General features: G+C 48.3%; 1 protein-coding gene across 2 annotated transcripts; it reads left to right on the top strand.

The window, feature by feature from the left end:
- Positions 1–6101: 6101 nt before the first annotated feature.
- MAL (mal, T cell differentiation protein) lies at positions 6102–13039 on the top strand. 2 transcript variants are annotated; one of them, XM_030490767.1, is made up of 4 exons: positions 6102–7621; positions 10751–10918; positions 11092–11220; positions 11469–13039. In XM_030490767.1, exons 1-4 carry the CDS (start codon positions 7535–7537, stop codon positions 11541–11543), a joined length of 459 nt encoding a protein of 152 aa, XP_030346627.1. In that variant the 5' UTR covers positions 6102–7534; the 3' UTR covers positions 11544–13039. The 2 variants fall into 2 exon arrangements, with proteins under 2 accessions (XP_030346627.1, XP_030346626.1); XM_030490766.1 differs by lacking the exon at positions 11469–13039 and having other exon boundaries at positions 11092–11457.
- The last annotated feature ends 4234 nt before the right edge of the window (positions 13040–17273 follow it).

Below are 17273 nucleotides of genomic sequence, written 5' to 3'. Positions count from 1 at the left end.
TGCGGATGCACCAGCTGAAGGTCGTGTGGTGAAGCACTCCAGAAATGCCAGGCGTGGTAAGTTCATGTAAAAAGTCAAACCATGTAGGAATCCCAAAAAAAGAAGATGCTGAAGCCTTCAAAAATTCATTCTGGGCATTGTAAATTCCAGAAAAAAACCCCTCCAAACACTAGAGGAGTTCCAAACCCCCAAAAGGTGAAGCACTCCAAAAAAGGGCGCAGGGATGTGAGGTCCCAAAATGCTGCCACATGGAGAGCTACAAAAAAAAAAAAAAAAAAACAAACAAAGCTGCCAAAACCCCAAGTGCTGCTGCACTCCTTGGGGCCGTGCAGTGAGGCACTGCTGCAGGTTGTTGAACGGAAGCACTCCTCCATGGCTGCAAGGTGAAGCACTCTTATTCCATTGTAGTATTGCATAGTAGTATTCCAAGAGGAAAGGACTCTTAGAAACTGAAATGCTGCAGTGCTCAAAAAATTCCCAAAATGGAGAGCTCCCACAATTCCCCTAGGTGGGGAGCTGCCAAAAAATGGTGGGTAGCTCCAAAAAAACCAACCGCTGATGAACTCCTCGAGGGCCATGTGCTGATGTACTCCTCTGTGGCTGTACAGTGAAGCATTCCAGAGTTGCCTGGCGTTGTAGAATTCCAGGGGGGAGAAAAGAAACAAAACCAAAAAACTTTGAAGTGCTCCCCAAAACCAAAATGATGGAGCACTCAAAAAATGCCCAGGGTGCAAAACTCCCAACAAGCCCGGGGTAGAGAGCACCCAAAAATCCCGTGGGTGGAGAGTTGCCACAAATTAGTGTGTAGCTCCCAAAAAAGCAAACACTGATGAACTCCTTGAGGCCATGTGCCGATGCACCAAGTCCAGACCTCGTAGTGAAGCACTCCAGAACTGCCAGGTGTTGTAGAATTCCAGTAAAAAAAACCAAGCTTGTAGGAATCCCAAAAAAGATGATGTTGAAGCACTCCAAAAATGCCCTGGGTGGAAAGATTCCCTAAAAAGCCTCCAGGATGCAAGCTCCCAAAAAGCTGCCATGTGGAGAGCTACAAAAAACTCCAAGGGTGAAAAGCACTCAAAAATCCAAAACTTCCCAAAGTTGCCTTTTGTTGTGGAATTCCAGAAAAAACCCAAATGCTCTCAATACTCTCAAAAAAGAAAAAGGTGAAGCACTGCAAAAATCTCTGGGATGGAGAGCTCCCAAAAATCCCCAGGATGCAGAGCTCCAGAAAAGCCTGGGGTGCAGAGCTTCCAATAAGCTCAGGCTGGAGAGCACCCAAGGAGCCCATGTGTGGAGTTGCCAAAAAATTAGTGAGTAGCTCCCAAACTCCCAAGTGCTTAGGCACTCCTCGGGGTCATGCAGTGAAGAACTGCTGCAGGTTGTTGAGCTGAAGCACTGCTCCATCGTTGCAAGGTGATGCACTCTGCGGGGGCTGCATGGTGAAGCGCTCCTCAGGGACCTTCCATGAAGTCCTCGCTCCTCGATGGCTGCAAGGTGAAGCGGTGCTGAGGGCGGTGGTGGTCAAGCACAGGGCCACAGGGTGAAACATTCCAAAGTTGCCTGGCGTTGTGGGATTCCAGAAAACACCCAAATGCTGAATACTCTCAAAAAAGAAAATGGTGAAGTGCTGCAAAAATCTCCAGTGTGGAGAGCTCCCAAAAGGCCCAGGGTGCAGAGCTCCAAAAAAACCTCTGAGTCTGAGCTGCCCTACGATAGTGAGTAGCTTCACCAAAACCAAATGCTGATAAATTCCTCAAGGGCCACATTCTGACTTAAGGCCACGTGGTGAAGCGCTGCAAATATGCCAGTCTTTGTAGAATTCTATTACAAATAGAAAGCTTGCAGGACTCCCAGGTCCGGAATGCTGAAGCACTCCTTGAGAGCAATGGTGGTGAATCACTCCTCCAGGGCCGTCGGGTAAAACAGTCCAAAGTAGCCTGGAGTGGTAGAATTCCAGGAAAAACGCTAACCTTAAAAGGCTCTCAAAACCCAAAATGGTGAAGCATTCAAAAATCCCCAACATGGAGAACTGCCAAAATGCCCGGTGTGCAGAGCTCCCAAAAATCCAGCCAGTTTTTTGGGTAGCTCCCAAAAAACCCAATGCTGATGAAATCCTTGAGCGGCACGTGCGGATGCACCAGCCGAAGGTCACGTGGTGAAGCACTCCAGAAATGCCAGGTGTGGTAAATTCCAGTAAGAAGTCAAACCATGTAGGAATCGCCAAAAAAGAAGATGCTGAAGCCTTCAAAAATTCATTCCGGGCATTGTAAATTCCAGAAAAAAAACCCTCCAAACACTAGAGGAGTTCCAAACCCCCAAAAGGTGAAGCACTCCAAAAAAGGGCACAGGGACATGAGGTCCCAAAATGCTGCCATGTGGAGAGCTACTAAAACCCCCAGGGTGAATAGCTCTTGAAACCCCAAAAGCTGATGCACTCCTGCAGCGATGCGCTCCCCCAAGGTGTGCAGTGAACCATATCCAAGGTGGCAGGTGGTGTAGAATTCCAGAACAAGAACCAACCCTTGAAGTACTCCCAATAATCAAAATGGTGAAGCACTTCCAACAGCTCCAGGATGGAGAGCTCCCAAAAATGCCAAGGGTGCAGAGCTCTGGAAAAGCCCAGGGTGCAGAGTTTCCAATGAGCTCAGGCTGGAGAACACCGAAAGAGCCCACGTGTGGAGTTGCCAAAAAAGTGGTGGTGGAGTTTGGGAGTGGGTAGCTCCCAAACCCCCAGGAGCTGCTTCACTCCTCAGGGTCGTGCAGTTAAAGAGTCCTGCAGGTTGTTGAGCTGAAGCACTGCTCCGTGGCTGCAACGTGATGCGGGGGCTGCATGCTGAAGTGCTCCTCAGAGACCTTCCATGAAGTCCTCACTCCTCAATGGCTGCAAGGTGAAGCGCTGCTGAGGCTAGTGGTGTCAAGCAGAGGGCCATAGGGTGAAACATTGCAAAGTTGCCTGGCATTCCAGTTGTGGGAATACAGAAAAAATCCAAATGCAAATACTCTCAAAAAAGAAAAAGGTGAAGCACTTCAAAAATTTCCAGGGCGGAGAGCTCCCAAAAGGCCCAGGCTGCAGAGCTCAAAAAAATCCTCTGAGTCTGAGTTGCCCAAGGATACTGAGAAGGTCCAGGAAAAACAAATGCCGATGAACTCCTTGAGCGCCACGTGCTGAATGCACTATGTCAAGGCCACGTGGTGAAGCAATCCAAAAATGCCAGGTGTAGTAGAATTCCATTGAAAAAAGAAAGCTTATAGGATTCCCAAAACCAAAATGCTGAAGCACTCCTTGAGAGCAGTGGTTGTGAATCACTCCTCCAGGGCCGTCAGGTAAAACAGTCCAAAATAGGCTGGAGTTGTAGAATTCCAGGAAAAAAACAAACCTTAAAAGGGCGCAGGGATGTGAGCTTCCAAAATGCTGCCAAGTGGAGAGGTACAAAAATCCCCAAAGAGTGGAAAGCTCCCAAAGCCCCAAATGCTGATGCACTCCTCAGAGGTGTGCAGTGAAACACTCCTGCAGGTTGGTGAGCTGATGCGGTCGTCTGCGGACATTCTAGAACTTCCAGGTGTTGTAGAATTCGAGAACAGAAAACAAACTTTGAAGGACTCCAAAAAAACCAAATTGGCTACCCAGAAAACCCAAAAGCTGATGCACTCCTCAGAGCCATGCCATGAAGCTCTCCTGCAGCAATGCTGTCCTCCAGGTATGCATGGTGAAGCAATCCAAGGTTGCCAGGAAATGTAGAATTTCAGTAAAAAATCGCCAAAGCTTATAGTACTCCCAAAAACCCAAAATGCTGAAGCACTCCAGAAATCCCCAGGATGGAGAGCTCCCAATGTGCCGAGGGTGGAGAGCTCCCAAAAATCCATGGGGTTGAGAGCTGCCAAAAAACCCAAACGGTGGATAGCTCCCAAAAACCAAATGCTGATGAACTCCTCGAGGGCATGTGCTGATGCACCACCTCAAGGCTTTGTGGTGAAGCACTTAAAAAATGCCAGGCCTGGTAAATTCCAGTAAAACACCCCAAACCTGAAAAGTCTTCCTAAATCCCAAATGTGAAGCTCTCTACAAATCCCTAGGATGGAAAGCTCCCAGAAATCCTTTGAGTGAGAGCTCTGTAAACCCCCGGGGTACCTATCTTTGTAAAATCTCTGAGGGGCAGAGATCCGAAAATGCACAGGGTGGAGAGCTGCCAAAAATCCAAATTCCAGTAAAAAACCCCAAGCTTAAAGGTTTCCCAAACCCCAAAATTGATTCCCAAACCAAAAGTGGCTCCCAGAAAAGCCCACATGCTGATGGGACACGCAGTGAAGCACTTCTGCAGGTTGGTGAGGTGAAGCTCTCTTCCAGGGTCACCTCGTGAAATATTCCAAAATTCCCAGTCATGGTAAATTCCAGAAAAGGATCAAACCTTGAAGAACTCCCAAGCCCCAAAATGGCTCCTCAGGATGGAGATTGCCTAAAAAAGCCCAGGGTGGAGAGCTCCCAAAGAGCTACAAGGTTTGGAGCACCCAAAAATCCCCGAAAGGACTCCCTAGCACCAAAATGGTGAAGCACTCCCAAAAAGCCCTGGGGATGAGAGCTCCCAAAATGCCACCAGGTGGAGAGTTCCAAAAATAACAAAGGGTGGATGGCTCCCAAAAATCCAAATGCTGACACACTCCTGAGGGCCGTTCCTCTTCTTTTGAGGGCACAACCATAACTTGTGTTGAATCTTGCTATAATCAAGGTAATTGTACCTGCAAGAGCTGGTTGTGGCTGGTTAAAGCTTCCAGCCTCCTGGGAGAGTCAGGCAGGTGTGGCTCTGTGGTGGCTTTAGGGCATCGGCATTCCCAGCAGGGAAACACGGACTGCACCAGCCACCTCTCTGTCCTCAGAGCTGCTGGTGGTGCTTTATCAGGACAGCAGTGGTAGGGCACCCACTGTGAGGTCATCTGACGTATGAATGTCTCTGATTTCAGGCATTTGTTTCTTGCCTGACCACTGCTTATGGAGAGGGACCCAAGTTTGATAACTGTAGCTCTGACTATACACAGATGAGAACAGGCACAACAAAAGCTGCGGGAACCATGAAAACAAATGCTCGTGCTGAACGCAGTCAGGCTGGGTTCTGAAAAGGGAAGTGTGTCTGTTGTCCAGGACATGTGCACCAGCCCCACGCGGTTCAACAGTGCTCCCAGATCAACATGATTTGTTACTACAGGATGGTGATGAATTGATAGTAAAAGGGAGGAGGAGCAAAGCAAAACTAAATCAAATTGAAAACTCATTAATTTAGAAATGAAATCATGTTATTTTAAGTGGTGACTTAAATTTCCATTCCTACCCACAAAAAGAGGAAGAAATTATCCAATAGTTCAGATGTATTCAGGCAACCACAACAAAAAATAACAACAGAGAGGACTGTTTGAAAGGAGCAACAAATCAGTTTCTTTGACAGTGTAACACCTTGTGAGGGGCAGATGTCTGAATGTGGACTCCAGAAAGCCTTCACACCTTCTCATCTGAAATTCCCATAAGCAGGATAACAGAGGTTAGTCTCAAGCAAATTACTGACGGCTGATGGAAAAATGCTCCCAGGGTCATGCCTGTTATTTCTCCACTGACACAGTGTCCGTTTCTGAGGATGACTCTTCTGGTCACATTGCTGTGCATGATATAAATATAAGGTGGAAAGGTCCCTAAAGTGGGGACCAACCTCCTCACTTAACCTGCTTATTGAAAGCATTTGTACATTTTTTCTGATTCTGAAGAGTCGTCCAGCCATCTGTCCCTTCTGCTGTAAAGGAAAGCTTTCACACTGAATTCCTTTCTTGCACTTGATGCCCCCAGTCTCTCTGTGTCCTTGGATTCAGGGTAGGTGTTTTTTCTATGACTCCACCCTGCAGAGCTCTCCCTATTTCCTTCTTCCTGTTAGCCTGGTGTAAAATGAGCCTGTCATGCTCCCAGCTGGAAGGATTTGCACCAACAGTGCAGATGCCACCATTCTCATGTAGCTGGTTCATGTAGCCTCACCTCCACCTTCATAGAATCCTAGAATCACAGAACGGTTTGGGTTGGAAAGGATCTTAAAGCTCATCCAGTTCCAAACCCCCTGGCATGGGCAGGGACACCTTCCACTAGACCAGGTTGCTCAAAGCACTGTTCAGCCCAGCCAGCCTTGAACCCTTGGACAAGGGTCAGTGACTTATACAACAGGAATGTTAACGATGAACAGCACAATGGCCCAGCTCTTTGGTGAGGTCTTTTTACATCTTCAAAAGATGCCGTGTTGGTTTTCCTTTAAAGCCCAGAAAGCTGGGAGTAGCTAAGTATCAACTCACTTGGCTGATCACCAGAAATTAGGACAGAAGTTTCCACTCCTTCTTTCTCATCATTGTCCACAATGCAACCATAAACCCACCCTCATTTTTACCTATCTGCCGAACAATCACTGTAGACAAACCCAGAGGGAATTAGCCTTCAGTCCAAAGGGGCAGCAGCCCTTTTTACACTTGGATATTAGGCAATTGCTAAGGCTGCAAGAAACACCCCCACTCCATTATATATTGGGTTTGCAAGACAGCCCTGCCTCCTGCTCCAGACCCTGCACCAAAGCATTGTGCATAGGAGCAGCTGCAGAAGGGCAAACACCATAGATAGGGCCTGGCTCAATGGCACTTCTTCCATAGGTCGCTGGTCCACAGAGATGTGCATTGTCACATTGCTCCTTTTGTATTCCTGGTGTTTCATGACTTTGGCCTTAGCTTCTGGAGTTGTGTGGGTTTGGTGGGTATCCAAGTGACATATTAGAAAGAGGCAAACACTACATATTATGGAGAGGGGAATGACTCACCCACATGGACTCCAAAAAACAAACCAAAACCCCCCAAAAAATGGGCTAAAAAACCAAAAAGACAAAAAGGAAGCAAAATGTTGGGAAATCTCATTATTTTAGGTAATTTTTGTTACCTTGGCATATCTAATCTCCTTCCGAGATGATGGAATTGGTTCACCCTGCAATTTGACTGCCCTTGTCTTCAGGTACATCTCCACCTGTGAGACGTTTCTCAGCCCTGTTGTTTGCCCATAGCTGGCATGCCCTGTCCTGCCCTGGCTGCTAGTTGCCCTTGTGGGTGCTGCTGTGGCCAGCTCATATGGGTGGGGGACAAACTGACTTACTGTGCAAATAGAGGGAATGAGAGGCTGCCCAGCTGAATGGGTACAGGTCCTCCCTATTGCCCTCACCACTGCCTGGGGACTTGCCCTGCATGCTCAGCCTGTGAGAGACAGCTCTGCTCAGAATGCCTCAGGGCTGCCCACATCTGAAAACCTCCTATGTGGCTCCTATCACCCACCAAGTAGTCCTTGGTCACAGCGTTTGGCCACACCTGTGCCATTCACACCTTCTTCACCTGTCAGCAGGAAGGAGGAAGGGAAGGAGGAAGAGAGACAGAGGGAGGGAGAAAAGGAAGGAGGGAAGCAAGGAGGCTGCATTCAGCATTTGCCTCCAGCAGCTAAAGCCAGAGCAGCTGATAGTCACCGTGGGAGACGCTCGCAATGTCCTCACCAGGTTCCACCACCTCTTTGCCGAGCGGCCTGGCTGTCCTGAGGACTTTCCCAGATGTGCTCTTCATTCCTGAAATTGTGAGTGCTGGCTTTTCCCTGGGGGAGGGCAGATGCTGCTTGTGGAGCATCCAGCACACTTCATGCTACAGGCGTCTGAGGGATAAGACTTAGCACAAAGTGCATGGTTCAGGAGCCACAAGGGTCTGGGTGCAGCAACCCTAAAGAGAACCACAAGCCCTGAGCTGGTGCTTTGAAGCTCTCCTTTAGTTTGCAGGGGAATGTTGTGTCTTTGAAACCTTTTGTGATTTCCTGCCTAACAAAGTTTAAGGGGTAACTGGTGGGTTTAAACTAGGTTGCAAACTGAGCCAATTAATTAATTGGAAGATGAGTTTAGCAGCTGATACAGGCAAAGGATAAACTGCTTGCTTAAAGCCGGGGGCTAAAGGCTGCCTGAGGTAATTGTTTACAGCGGCAAAGAGCCCAGCCTGCTGAAGCTGTACTGCTGCAGTGTTCCCAAGCTGGAGGTGCAGGGTGCTGGATCTGGGTGTGTGTGCAACAGTGGGTGAGCAAAGGGTGAATAAACGCCTTAGAACTTCTTCCCAGGTTGTAATGTTATTGAGCGGGAGAAGATAATGATTTTACTAGAATTGGCACAGGTGATTAAAAGCAGTTGCTGTGAGCAGAGATCTAAAGTTTAGCTATAATCTTTAACCTGTGTTCTCTGCCCCCAGCCATGAAACTTGCTCTTCTCACAACAGTTTGAGAGGCTTTTTCTAAAGCCTGAGCACTTTCATCTAGCACTGAGGATTTTGGCTATGTGTTGTAGGATGGCGTTCAGATTATTTCATGCTAAAAACTTCAACTTTGCCATCTGGGAACAAATCCTTTCCTGGCACCCAACTTAGTCCACACTCCTGGGACTGACAATGTTTACTTAATTCCCCTAGTGATAGCAGTCAAGCAAAGAGGAATTGGCTTAAAGCAGGTGGTATTGATGTGTAGAGAAAGGGTTTGCTTCAGCTCCTCCAAATGTGCTCTGGGGACTTGGCCTCTGTGCCCAGGCCCTACGAACAAGCTCAAGTTTTCTGCAGCTGCATGAAAAAGGGTGAAAAGTCCCCACTGAGGTTCTGGCTGGACAGATACTTGCCAACTACTCCTGCCACTGGGTTGTGTTAGCCCTGGTGCTCATCATGCTGTTGGCCTCAGGTACTGGCTGTGCCTTGAACTGTTTGAAATTCCTGTCTCCAAGGGATTTGGCAAAGCAGCTTGCTTAATGAGACCAAAAAAAAAAAAGCACCCTATCCCTTGGTTTGGGTAAGATCTGGAAATGTGCATCCTGAAGGCTTGGGAACCACCCAGGAAAGAAGAATGCTGCATAACCAGATTTCCCCATCTCCAGAGGTGTATGACTCTAGGTTGTGCAGCTGTGTTATCTCTGCTGTGTACAAAGAAGGTGGCTGCCTTGAATCACAGCATTCAGAAGGATAAAGACTTTCCCAATCTCTAGTGGAATCTGAGGTTGACTGCAGTGGTTTAATGTGGTGACTACAGAAAAAAGATAAAAATTGGGATTTCAAATGCTAAGATAGTCTCAAAAATGCCAGAAGGTCCTGCCTGCAGCTCAGGCAATTGCCACGTATCCATGTGCTGATTAAAAACTACCATTTTTATTCTTTGATCCTGGGTTTAATTCTTGTAATCTATTTTCTTTGAAGAGCTTTCTGCATCTATGGATAGCCAGGCCTATGTGGAAAAGCTGAAACAAGCTGAAAACAGATATGTTTGCTTTGTAAAAGGCAATTTAAAAGATAGATAGGTTTTTCTTAGACTGGTCCCCAACTTGCTATGGGTTGTTACTGAAAGCCTCTTGACCCTTCCCTCAGTTTTATGAGTCTGCTGAACAGCAGCACCATGAAACCAAAGTCACTAATGAAACCACATCAAACATACTTGCCTGAGTGAGAAACCACATCCTGCAGAAAGGGGAGATGGTGAGTGGTAAGAAATGAGAAGTGATACTTCTTCCTCCAACCTCACATCTCACCCTAATTGTGTTGGACTTTAATAGAGCAACTGTAAGGTTTTCTCCAGGATCTTTAGCTGCAATGCTCTCATTGGTGCCCCACATGAGTTATTACAGGGACTGCATTACTGTTCAGGTGTCGGTCTTTGGTTGTTACACGAGGTATCAAAACAGCAGCACTTTGGAAGACCTGTTCTCACTCAGATATCTGTAAGGTCTCAACCACATCTTCGATTTAATGTATTGATTTGTGTAATGGAATCAATGAACTTTCCTACAAATGTGGGGTGCCACAAATGATGTGGCATTTTTTGAGTATCATAAATCTGAAACTTTTTTCCCACTTGCAGAATGCCTCCAATGCCTTTCTATTGAGTTGTGTGATTTGTATGAGTAGGCGCTTGGATGCCGGCAAAAGCTGGCCTGGGCCACACTGGTGATCAGAATGATCTTACAGTCAGTGAGGCTCTCTTACCTCTGGAGGTTTGCCTGCAAATGCAAGACCAGTCAGTGATGAGGGATAGGTCCCCTTTCTCCACAGTGTGGGTTCAACTGAGGAGCTCCTCATCATAAAATACTGCGTAGACTAAACTTTGCACAGGTTCTAGAAATAACTGGACTGATTTGTAGCAGAGAAAAGCTGCTAAGTGCATTTTGGTGCAAAGACACCACTTGCAGCTCAGACGTTCTTAGCATTGGACATGGTGTATGAAAGCATCAATAGAAAATCCCAGAGAGTAAAACTGGCCATATTACCTCCTTTCAACCTGTTCTCTGTCCTTTCAGGGTAACGTTTACATGTGGCCTTCACTAAGGCCATGCTGTTTGTGCAGGTCGGCTGGGTTTGACACCACTCCTTTCAGGGATCTACCACACCAGGTGTGAACCAAATATGTCCTTCTGAAACAAGCCTCCCTGTTCATCAAAACCAGCCTCCTGTGCACACCGATGTGGGCAGTGACACCAAGAGGTGGGGTTACAGAGAGGCTTCTTTTGGGTCACCATCGGAGGCAGACGCTCCAAGCTAAATTCCCAGATTCAACTGAAGGCTGGGAATTTGATAAAGGCACCCCTGGGATATTGCCATGTGCAGTGCTAGTGCCAGAGGTATGCACTGCTTTTGGCTCTGCCCTGGATAAGCCCATTTATCCCATGCTCACCCTCTCTCCCCCTTTCATTTTCAGATCTTTGGGGGCCTTGTCTGGATCCTGGTGGCATCCTCGAAGGTCCCGATCCCCATGCTGCAAGGCTGGGTGATGTTTGTCTCTGTGTTTTGCTTCATCATGTCCACCATCCTCCTGTGCCTCTACATCTGCAGTGTGCATAGGGGCAGCAGCTCCTGGGTCACCTTGGTAAGTGGATGTGGCAAACCTCAGGGCCTCTCTTCTCCCCGGTGTCACTGGTGGATAATCGTCTCCTTTCCTGCTACTGCACAGGCTGGGGCTTGCTTGTGTGGCTTCCTTTTTTTCCCCCCTTCTCAGTGTGTTCCTTCCTTGGAAATGACTGTGGGATCCTTGTTTCTTAGGATGTCATCTGCCAGTCAACAGCAGCTCTGTTCTACCTCAGTGCTGCTGTATTGGAGGCCTACGCTACCCATATCGTTCACTTCGTTGACCCGTTAGTGGCCGGGCACCGGGAGAACATTGCTGCAGTGGTGAGTGCCTGGCAAGCGGGCGAAGGAAGGCAAGGAGGTGACTGTGGAGCAGCCTCAAGGGAAAATCTTTACTTGCACCAACCATTCAGGGATGGGGGAGAGAAGCTGGATGGACCATACATTGAGGGGGAACTCTCCAGACATGTGAGAGTCAATAGAAATATCATGCATCATGACGTGTTTGCTTAGAGCAGGAACACATACCTTGTAATAAAAAGTTAACTGGCTGATGTGTTTTTCCATTATAGGTATTTGCATTCTTAGCTACCCTGGTGTATGTGATCCATAAGGTGTGCTCTACCCTGCGATGGAAATCATCCTAAGAGCGTCCCCTTGCAAGTGTGTCTTGTGGTCACCCCATGAATACCGAAGTTGTTCAATGACTGCAGTTTCCAGGCTGGGTTTGGGTTTTGTTTTTTAATGTAAATACTATAAAACAAGAAGCTTTTAATGTGGGACCATGGCAATGAAGACAAAGAGCGTACCAGAGTAAGCTATATCCTGCACAGTCTGTTTCCCTTAATTCTCTTCTAGGTTGGGTGCAGTTTGATGCTGGTAACTGGGGTCCAAATAGAAAACATCTAGTTTTAAAAATAATAATATAGTTGGGTTCAAAGTGCTAAAATCTCCCTGAACCATACCTTTGTGTTTCCAGGGTTGTTATTTCAGGGGAAGCCTGCACAACCAGCACTAAGGAGCATGAGTATGAAACTGGGTAATTTTAATTGCCACCTGTCCATATAAGCCTGTTTCCCTCCCTAAACCCGCTGTGCCAAAAGAACATTTTCCTAGAGTTTCTGGAAGTGCCATCTCTGACTTGTGATGAGAAATGGGGGCAATATTTAACCTGCCTCAGGGGCAATACGAGTTATTGCAGCCCCTGGAGGAGTATTGTTGAATTATGAGGCACAACCATAATGCCAGGAATTACTGCTGTCTTTAATCCCCCTACGAAATACAGCTTAGAAGGTGCTCTGTAGACTGCAGGAGAATTGTATGCATTATTAGAGTAACATCTTGAATAAGCAGAGGCAATCAACTCTTGTCTTTGGTGCATGGCTGCTCTCACATGCACCAGCACTATGTTGCTGTAATGAAGACGAGCTTGGCTGAGGTTTTGCAGATAGGCAAGAGTCTTTTCTGCTATTCTCCCTTTGCTGCACACAGGTACACAGCCCTGTACAGCCTCAGGAGCACTGTGCTGTAACAGGGCAATGCTGAGGGAGGAGGCACAGACTTCAGCATAAGTGAGAGGGTTCTTCTGGCTATGGGACCCTATAGGGCCAGGGGTTAAAGCAAGCTCAGGTTAATCTCAGTGGTGATGTTCATCTGAATACTTAAATTACTCCAGTGTTAACTTGAGTGGTCTGGTTTTGGCTGGGATAGAGTTAATTTTCTTCACAGTAGCTGGTACGGGGCTGTGTCTTGGGTTTGTGCTGGAAACTGTTGGTAACACAGGGATGTTTTTGTTACTGCTGAGCAGTGCTTGCACAGAGTCAAGAGTTGTTCTGCTCCTCATACCATGCACCAATGAGGAGGCTGGAGGTGCAGAAGAAGCTGGGAGTGGACATAGGCAGGACAGCTGACCCCAACTGACCCAAAAGATATTCCAGATCATACGGGGTCATGCTCAGCATATAAAGCTGGGGGAAGAAGAAAGGGGGGAACTTTTGGAGTGATGGTGTTTGTCTTCCCAAGTAACCATTACGTGTGATGGAGCCCTGCTGTCCTGGAGATGGGAAGTGGTGAATGAATTCCTTATGTTGCTTTGGTTGTGTGCGTGGCTTTTGCTTTACCTATTAAACTGCCTTTATCTCAACCCATGAGTTTTCTCACTTTTACTCTTCTGATTCTCTCCCCTATTCCACCAGGGGGAGGTGAGCAAGGGGCTGTGTGATGCTTAGTTGCCAGCTGGGCTTAAACCATGACAGTGAGTTAACTTAAATGGGGCTTAAACCCAAGAAGGGGTATTTTCACATGTTAGAAATGCCTAATAAACAGTGTTACCAAATTAGCCCTTCCAGTTGGTGGAGCAAAAAATGCTTCTGTTTTGAGTCTGAAGATCCTGGATAGTAACAAGGACTGGAGAACAGAATGGAAATGAAAGTTGACTTGGAGGCACTTCTGTTGCTTTAGATCTGGGGGGACTTTCGAGCTGTGACTGTGGGCTGGGGTTGAAGCTTTTTAATTGCAATGTGAGGGAAACATTTAAATTCTTTTTTCCTTGTATTTTTTTCTTGCGGCAAACCAGCCTGACCTGTTTTGCTTGTGTTAGTGTGACAACAGAAAGTTGATTGCAACAGAGATACAAAAATAAACCCCTTTTCAGAGCAGGGAGGGAACTCACAGCCACTTGGGACAATGGCACTTGTTCTGAAGTTCAACATCCTCCTGTTGAAACTGGTTTCAACATCTTGTCATTGTGGGTGAGTGTGGGGGGGTGTGTGCCTGGATTTGCCCTGCTTCTATTAATGCCCCTGAACTTAGCATTAAAACACAAAGACACCTTTCTGCTTGGGTCTGTTTACAAAGGCAGACATACATACAGCAATCATACCCTGGATCCTGGGGTGCAATATCTCTGTCCACCTCCTGCACCCAGGTGTGGCCAGCACATCTGCACCAAGCAATGTTGTCTGTCCCCTCACATCCATGTCCCTATGCCTTGTGGGCGTTGCATTTGCAGCGTATGTCTTGGCAGGGCTCCCATCTCTTCTCCACAGTTTTTTCTGCCTTGCTTCTCCCTTTGCTTGTCCCTTCCCTGCCACCAGTTTACACCAGACTGCACTAGTTCACCTGCTTGTCCCTTTCCTTCTGGCCCCACCAGGTTTGCTGAGATAGATAGATACATCCCCACCAGCATTAGCATAACCTTGCTGTAAACCAGCACTGGAGGTGCTGCTGGCATGGGAGTGCTCACCAGCCCAGGGCAGCTGGGAGCTGCCTGAGGCAAGGTTGTGTACATAGCACTGGGAGGGAGGCCTCGAAGCCGCAGTGTAATATGCACCACGTCTTTGCCAGAGGAGGACTGGGCAGAGAAAAGGGCCACCACCGAGTCAAGAGCATCCAAATGAGCTGATACAAAGCAGTGCTGCCACTTTGAAACCCTCCTAGTGTGGCCCCACTGTCAGTCCCACGCAGCTGGACAGCTTGATGGTGAGTAAGTGTCCCTGTTTGCACAGGGCTGCTGGGCCCCACCACAGGACAGTGGCACAGCAAGGGGTGGCTTTGTTGCATGAAGCTGCTGGATTGGACCGGTCAGGTGGCAGGTGAGTTACAGCAATAGGCGTATTGCCTGCATGGTGGAAAGAGGAGAAAAAGGAAATGAAAACAGCACCCTGAGGTTGCCATTCCCCATCACACCCAGCTTTCCTGTCATTTCAACACAGCCACGTTTGGGTGCTGATTGATGGACCTGAACATGAGCCAGCTTGTGCCCAGGCAGCCAAGGCCAACAGCATCCTGACCTTTATCAGCAATAGTGTGGCAGTAGGGCCAGAGCAGTGATCATCTCCCCATACTCAGCACTGGTGAGGCTGCACCTCAAATCCTGTGTTCAGTTCTGGGCCCCTCACTACAAGAGAGACATTGAGGTGCTGGAGCAGGTCCAGAGAAGGGTAACAGAGCTGATGCAGGGCCTGGAGCACAAGTGTGATGAGGAACGGCTGAGGGACCTGGAGGTGTTTAGTCTGGAGAAGAGAAGGCTCAGAGGAGACCTTATCGCTCCCTACAACTACCTGAAAGGAGGTTGTAGTGAGGTGGGGGTCAGTCTCTTCTCCCAAGTAACAAGTGATAGGACAAGATGTAATGGCCTCAAGCTGCACCCTCACAAAGAGGGTGATCAGGCACTGGAACAGGCTGCCCAGGGCAGTGGTGGAATTGCCGTCCCTGGAAGCATTCAAAACTGCGTAGATGAGGCCCTCAGTGACATGGTTTAGCGGTGGACTTGGCAATGCTGGGGTGATGGCTGGAAAATTGCACACCTCATTGTTTCTGAAGGGAAAGAGGCTGCCCAGGGCTTAGACAATCATAGAATCATAGAATCATAGAATCGTAAGGGTTGGAAAGGACCTTAAGATCATCTAGTTCCAACCCCCCTGCCATGGGCAGGGACACCTTGCCCTAAACCACGTGGCTCAAGGCTCTGTCCAACCTGGCCTTGAACACCGCCAGGGATGGAGCATCCACAACCTCCCTGGGCAACCCATTCCAGTGCTTCACCACCCTCACTGTAAAGAACTTCTTCCTTATATCTAATCTAAACTTCCTCTGTTTAAGTTTGAACCCACTACCCCTTGTCCTACCACTACAGTCCCTAAGGAAGAGTCCCTCCCCAGCATCCTTGTAGACCCCCTTCAGATACTGGAAGGCTGCTATGAGGTCACCACGCAGCCTTCTCTTCTCCAGGCTGAACAGCCCCAACTCTCTCAGCCTGTCTTCATATGGGAGGTGCTCCAGCCCTCTTATCATCCTCGTGGCCCTCCTCTGGACTCGCTCCAACAGCTCCATGTCCTTTTTATGTTGAGGACACCAGAACTGTACGCAATACTCCAGGTGAGGTCTCATGAGAGCAGAGTAGAGGGGCAGGATCACCTCCTTTGACCTGCTGGTCACGCTTCTTTTGATGCAGCCCAGGATGCGGTTGGCTTTCTGGGCTGCAAGTGCACACTGCCAGCTCATGTTAAGCTTCTCGTCAACCAACACCCCCAACTCCTCCTCTGCAGGGCTGCTCTGAATCTCTTCTCTGCCCAGCCTGTAGCAGTGCCTGGGATTGCCCCGACCCAGGTGTAGGACCTTGCACTTGGCTGGGTTAAACTTCATAAGGTTGGCATCGGCCCACCTCACAAGCGTGTCAAGGTCCCTCTGGATGGCATCCCTTCCCTCCAGCGTTATCAACCGAACCACACAGCTTGGTGTCGTCGGCAAACTTGCTGAGGGTGCACTCAATCCCACTGTCCATGTCACCGACAAAGATGTTGAACAGGACCGGTCCCAACACCGATCCCTGAGGGACACCACTCGTTACAGGTTTCCAACTGGACATCGAGCCATTTACCACAACTCTTTGCGTGCGGCCATCGAGCCAGTTTTTTATCCACCGAGTGGTCCATCTATCAAATTGATGTCTCTCCAATTTAGAGACAAGGATGTCATGTGGGACAGTGTCGAACGCTTTGCACAAGTCCAGGTAGATGACATCAACTGCTCTGCCGCTGTCTATCAGTTCCGTGGCTCCATCATAGAAGGCCACCAAATTGGTCAGGCAGGATTTCCCCTTAGTGAAGCCATGTTGGCTGTCACCAACCACCTCGTTGTTTTTCATGTGCCTTAGCATGTTTTCCAGGAGAAACTGTTCCAAGATTTTGCCAGGCACAGAGGTGAGGCTGACTGGTCTCTAGTTCCCCGGGTCTTCCACCTTCCCCTTCTTGAAAATGGGGGTTATATTACCCTTCTTCCAGTCATCGGGAACTTCACCTGACTGCCAGGATTTTTCGAATATGATGGACAGTGGCTTAGCAACTTCATTCGCCAGCTCCTTCAGGACCCGTGGATGGATTTCATCAGGTCCCATGGACTTGTGCACGTTCAGGTTCTTAAGATGGTCTCGAACCTGATCCTCTCCTACAGTGGGCCTAAGGTCTTCGTTCTCACAGTCCCTGCATTTGCTTTCCAAGACTTGGGTTGTGTGGTCAGAGCATTTGCTGGTGAAGACTGAGGCAAAGAAGTCCTTAAGAACCTCAGCCTTCTCCAAATCCATGGTAGCCAGTTCTCCTGATAGCTTCTGGAGAGGGCCTATATTGTCCCTAGTCTGTCTTTTATTTGCTACGTATCTATAGAATCCTTTCCTGTTATCTTTTACATCCCCTGCCAAACTTAATTCTAGCTGGGCCTTAGCTTTCCTAACCTGGTCCCTAGCTTCTCGGGCAATGCTCCTGTATTCTTCCCAGGCCGCCTGTCCTCGCTTCCACCTTCTATAAGCTTCTTTTTTCCCTCTAAGTTTCCTCAGCAGCTCCTTGTCCATCCATGGAGGTCTCCTGGCCCTCCTGCTGCAC

This window comes from Strigops habroptila, chromosome 6 (genome assembly GCF_004027225.2).
Source record: "Strigops habroptila isolate Jane chromosome 6, bStrHab1.2.pri, whole genome shotgun sequence".
Lineage (NCBI taxonomy): Eukaryota > Metazoa > Chordata > Aves > Psittaciformes > Psittacidae > Strigops > Strigops habroptila.
The sequence above is the reverse complement of the archived record's forward strand: the minus strand, read 5'-3'. Positions and strand labels throughout refer to the sequence as shown.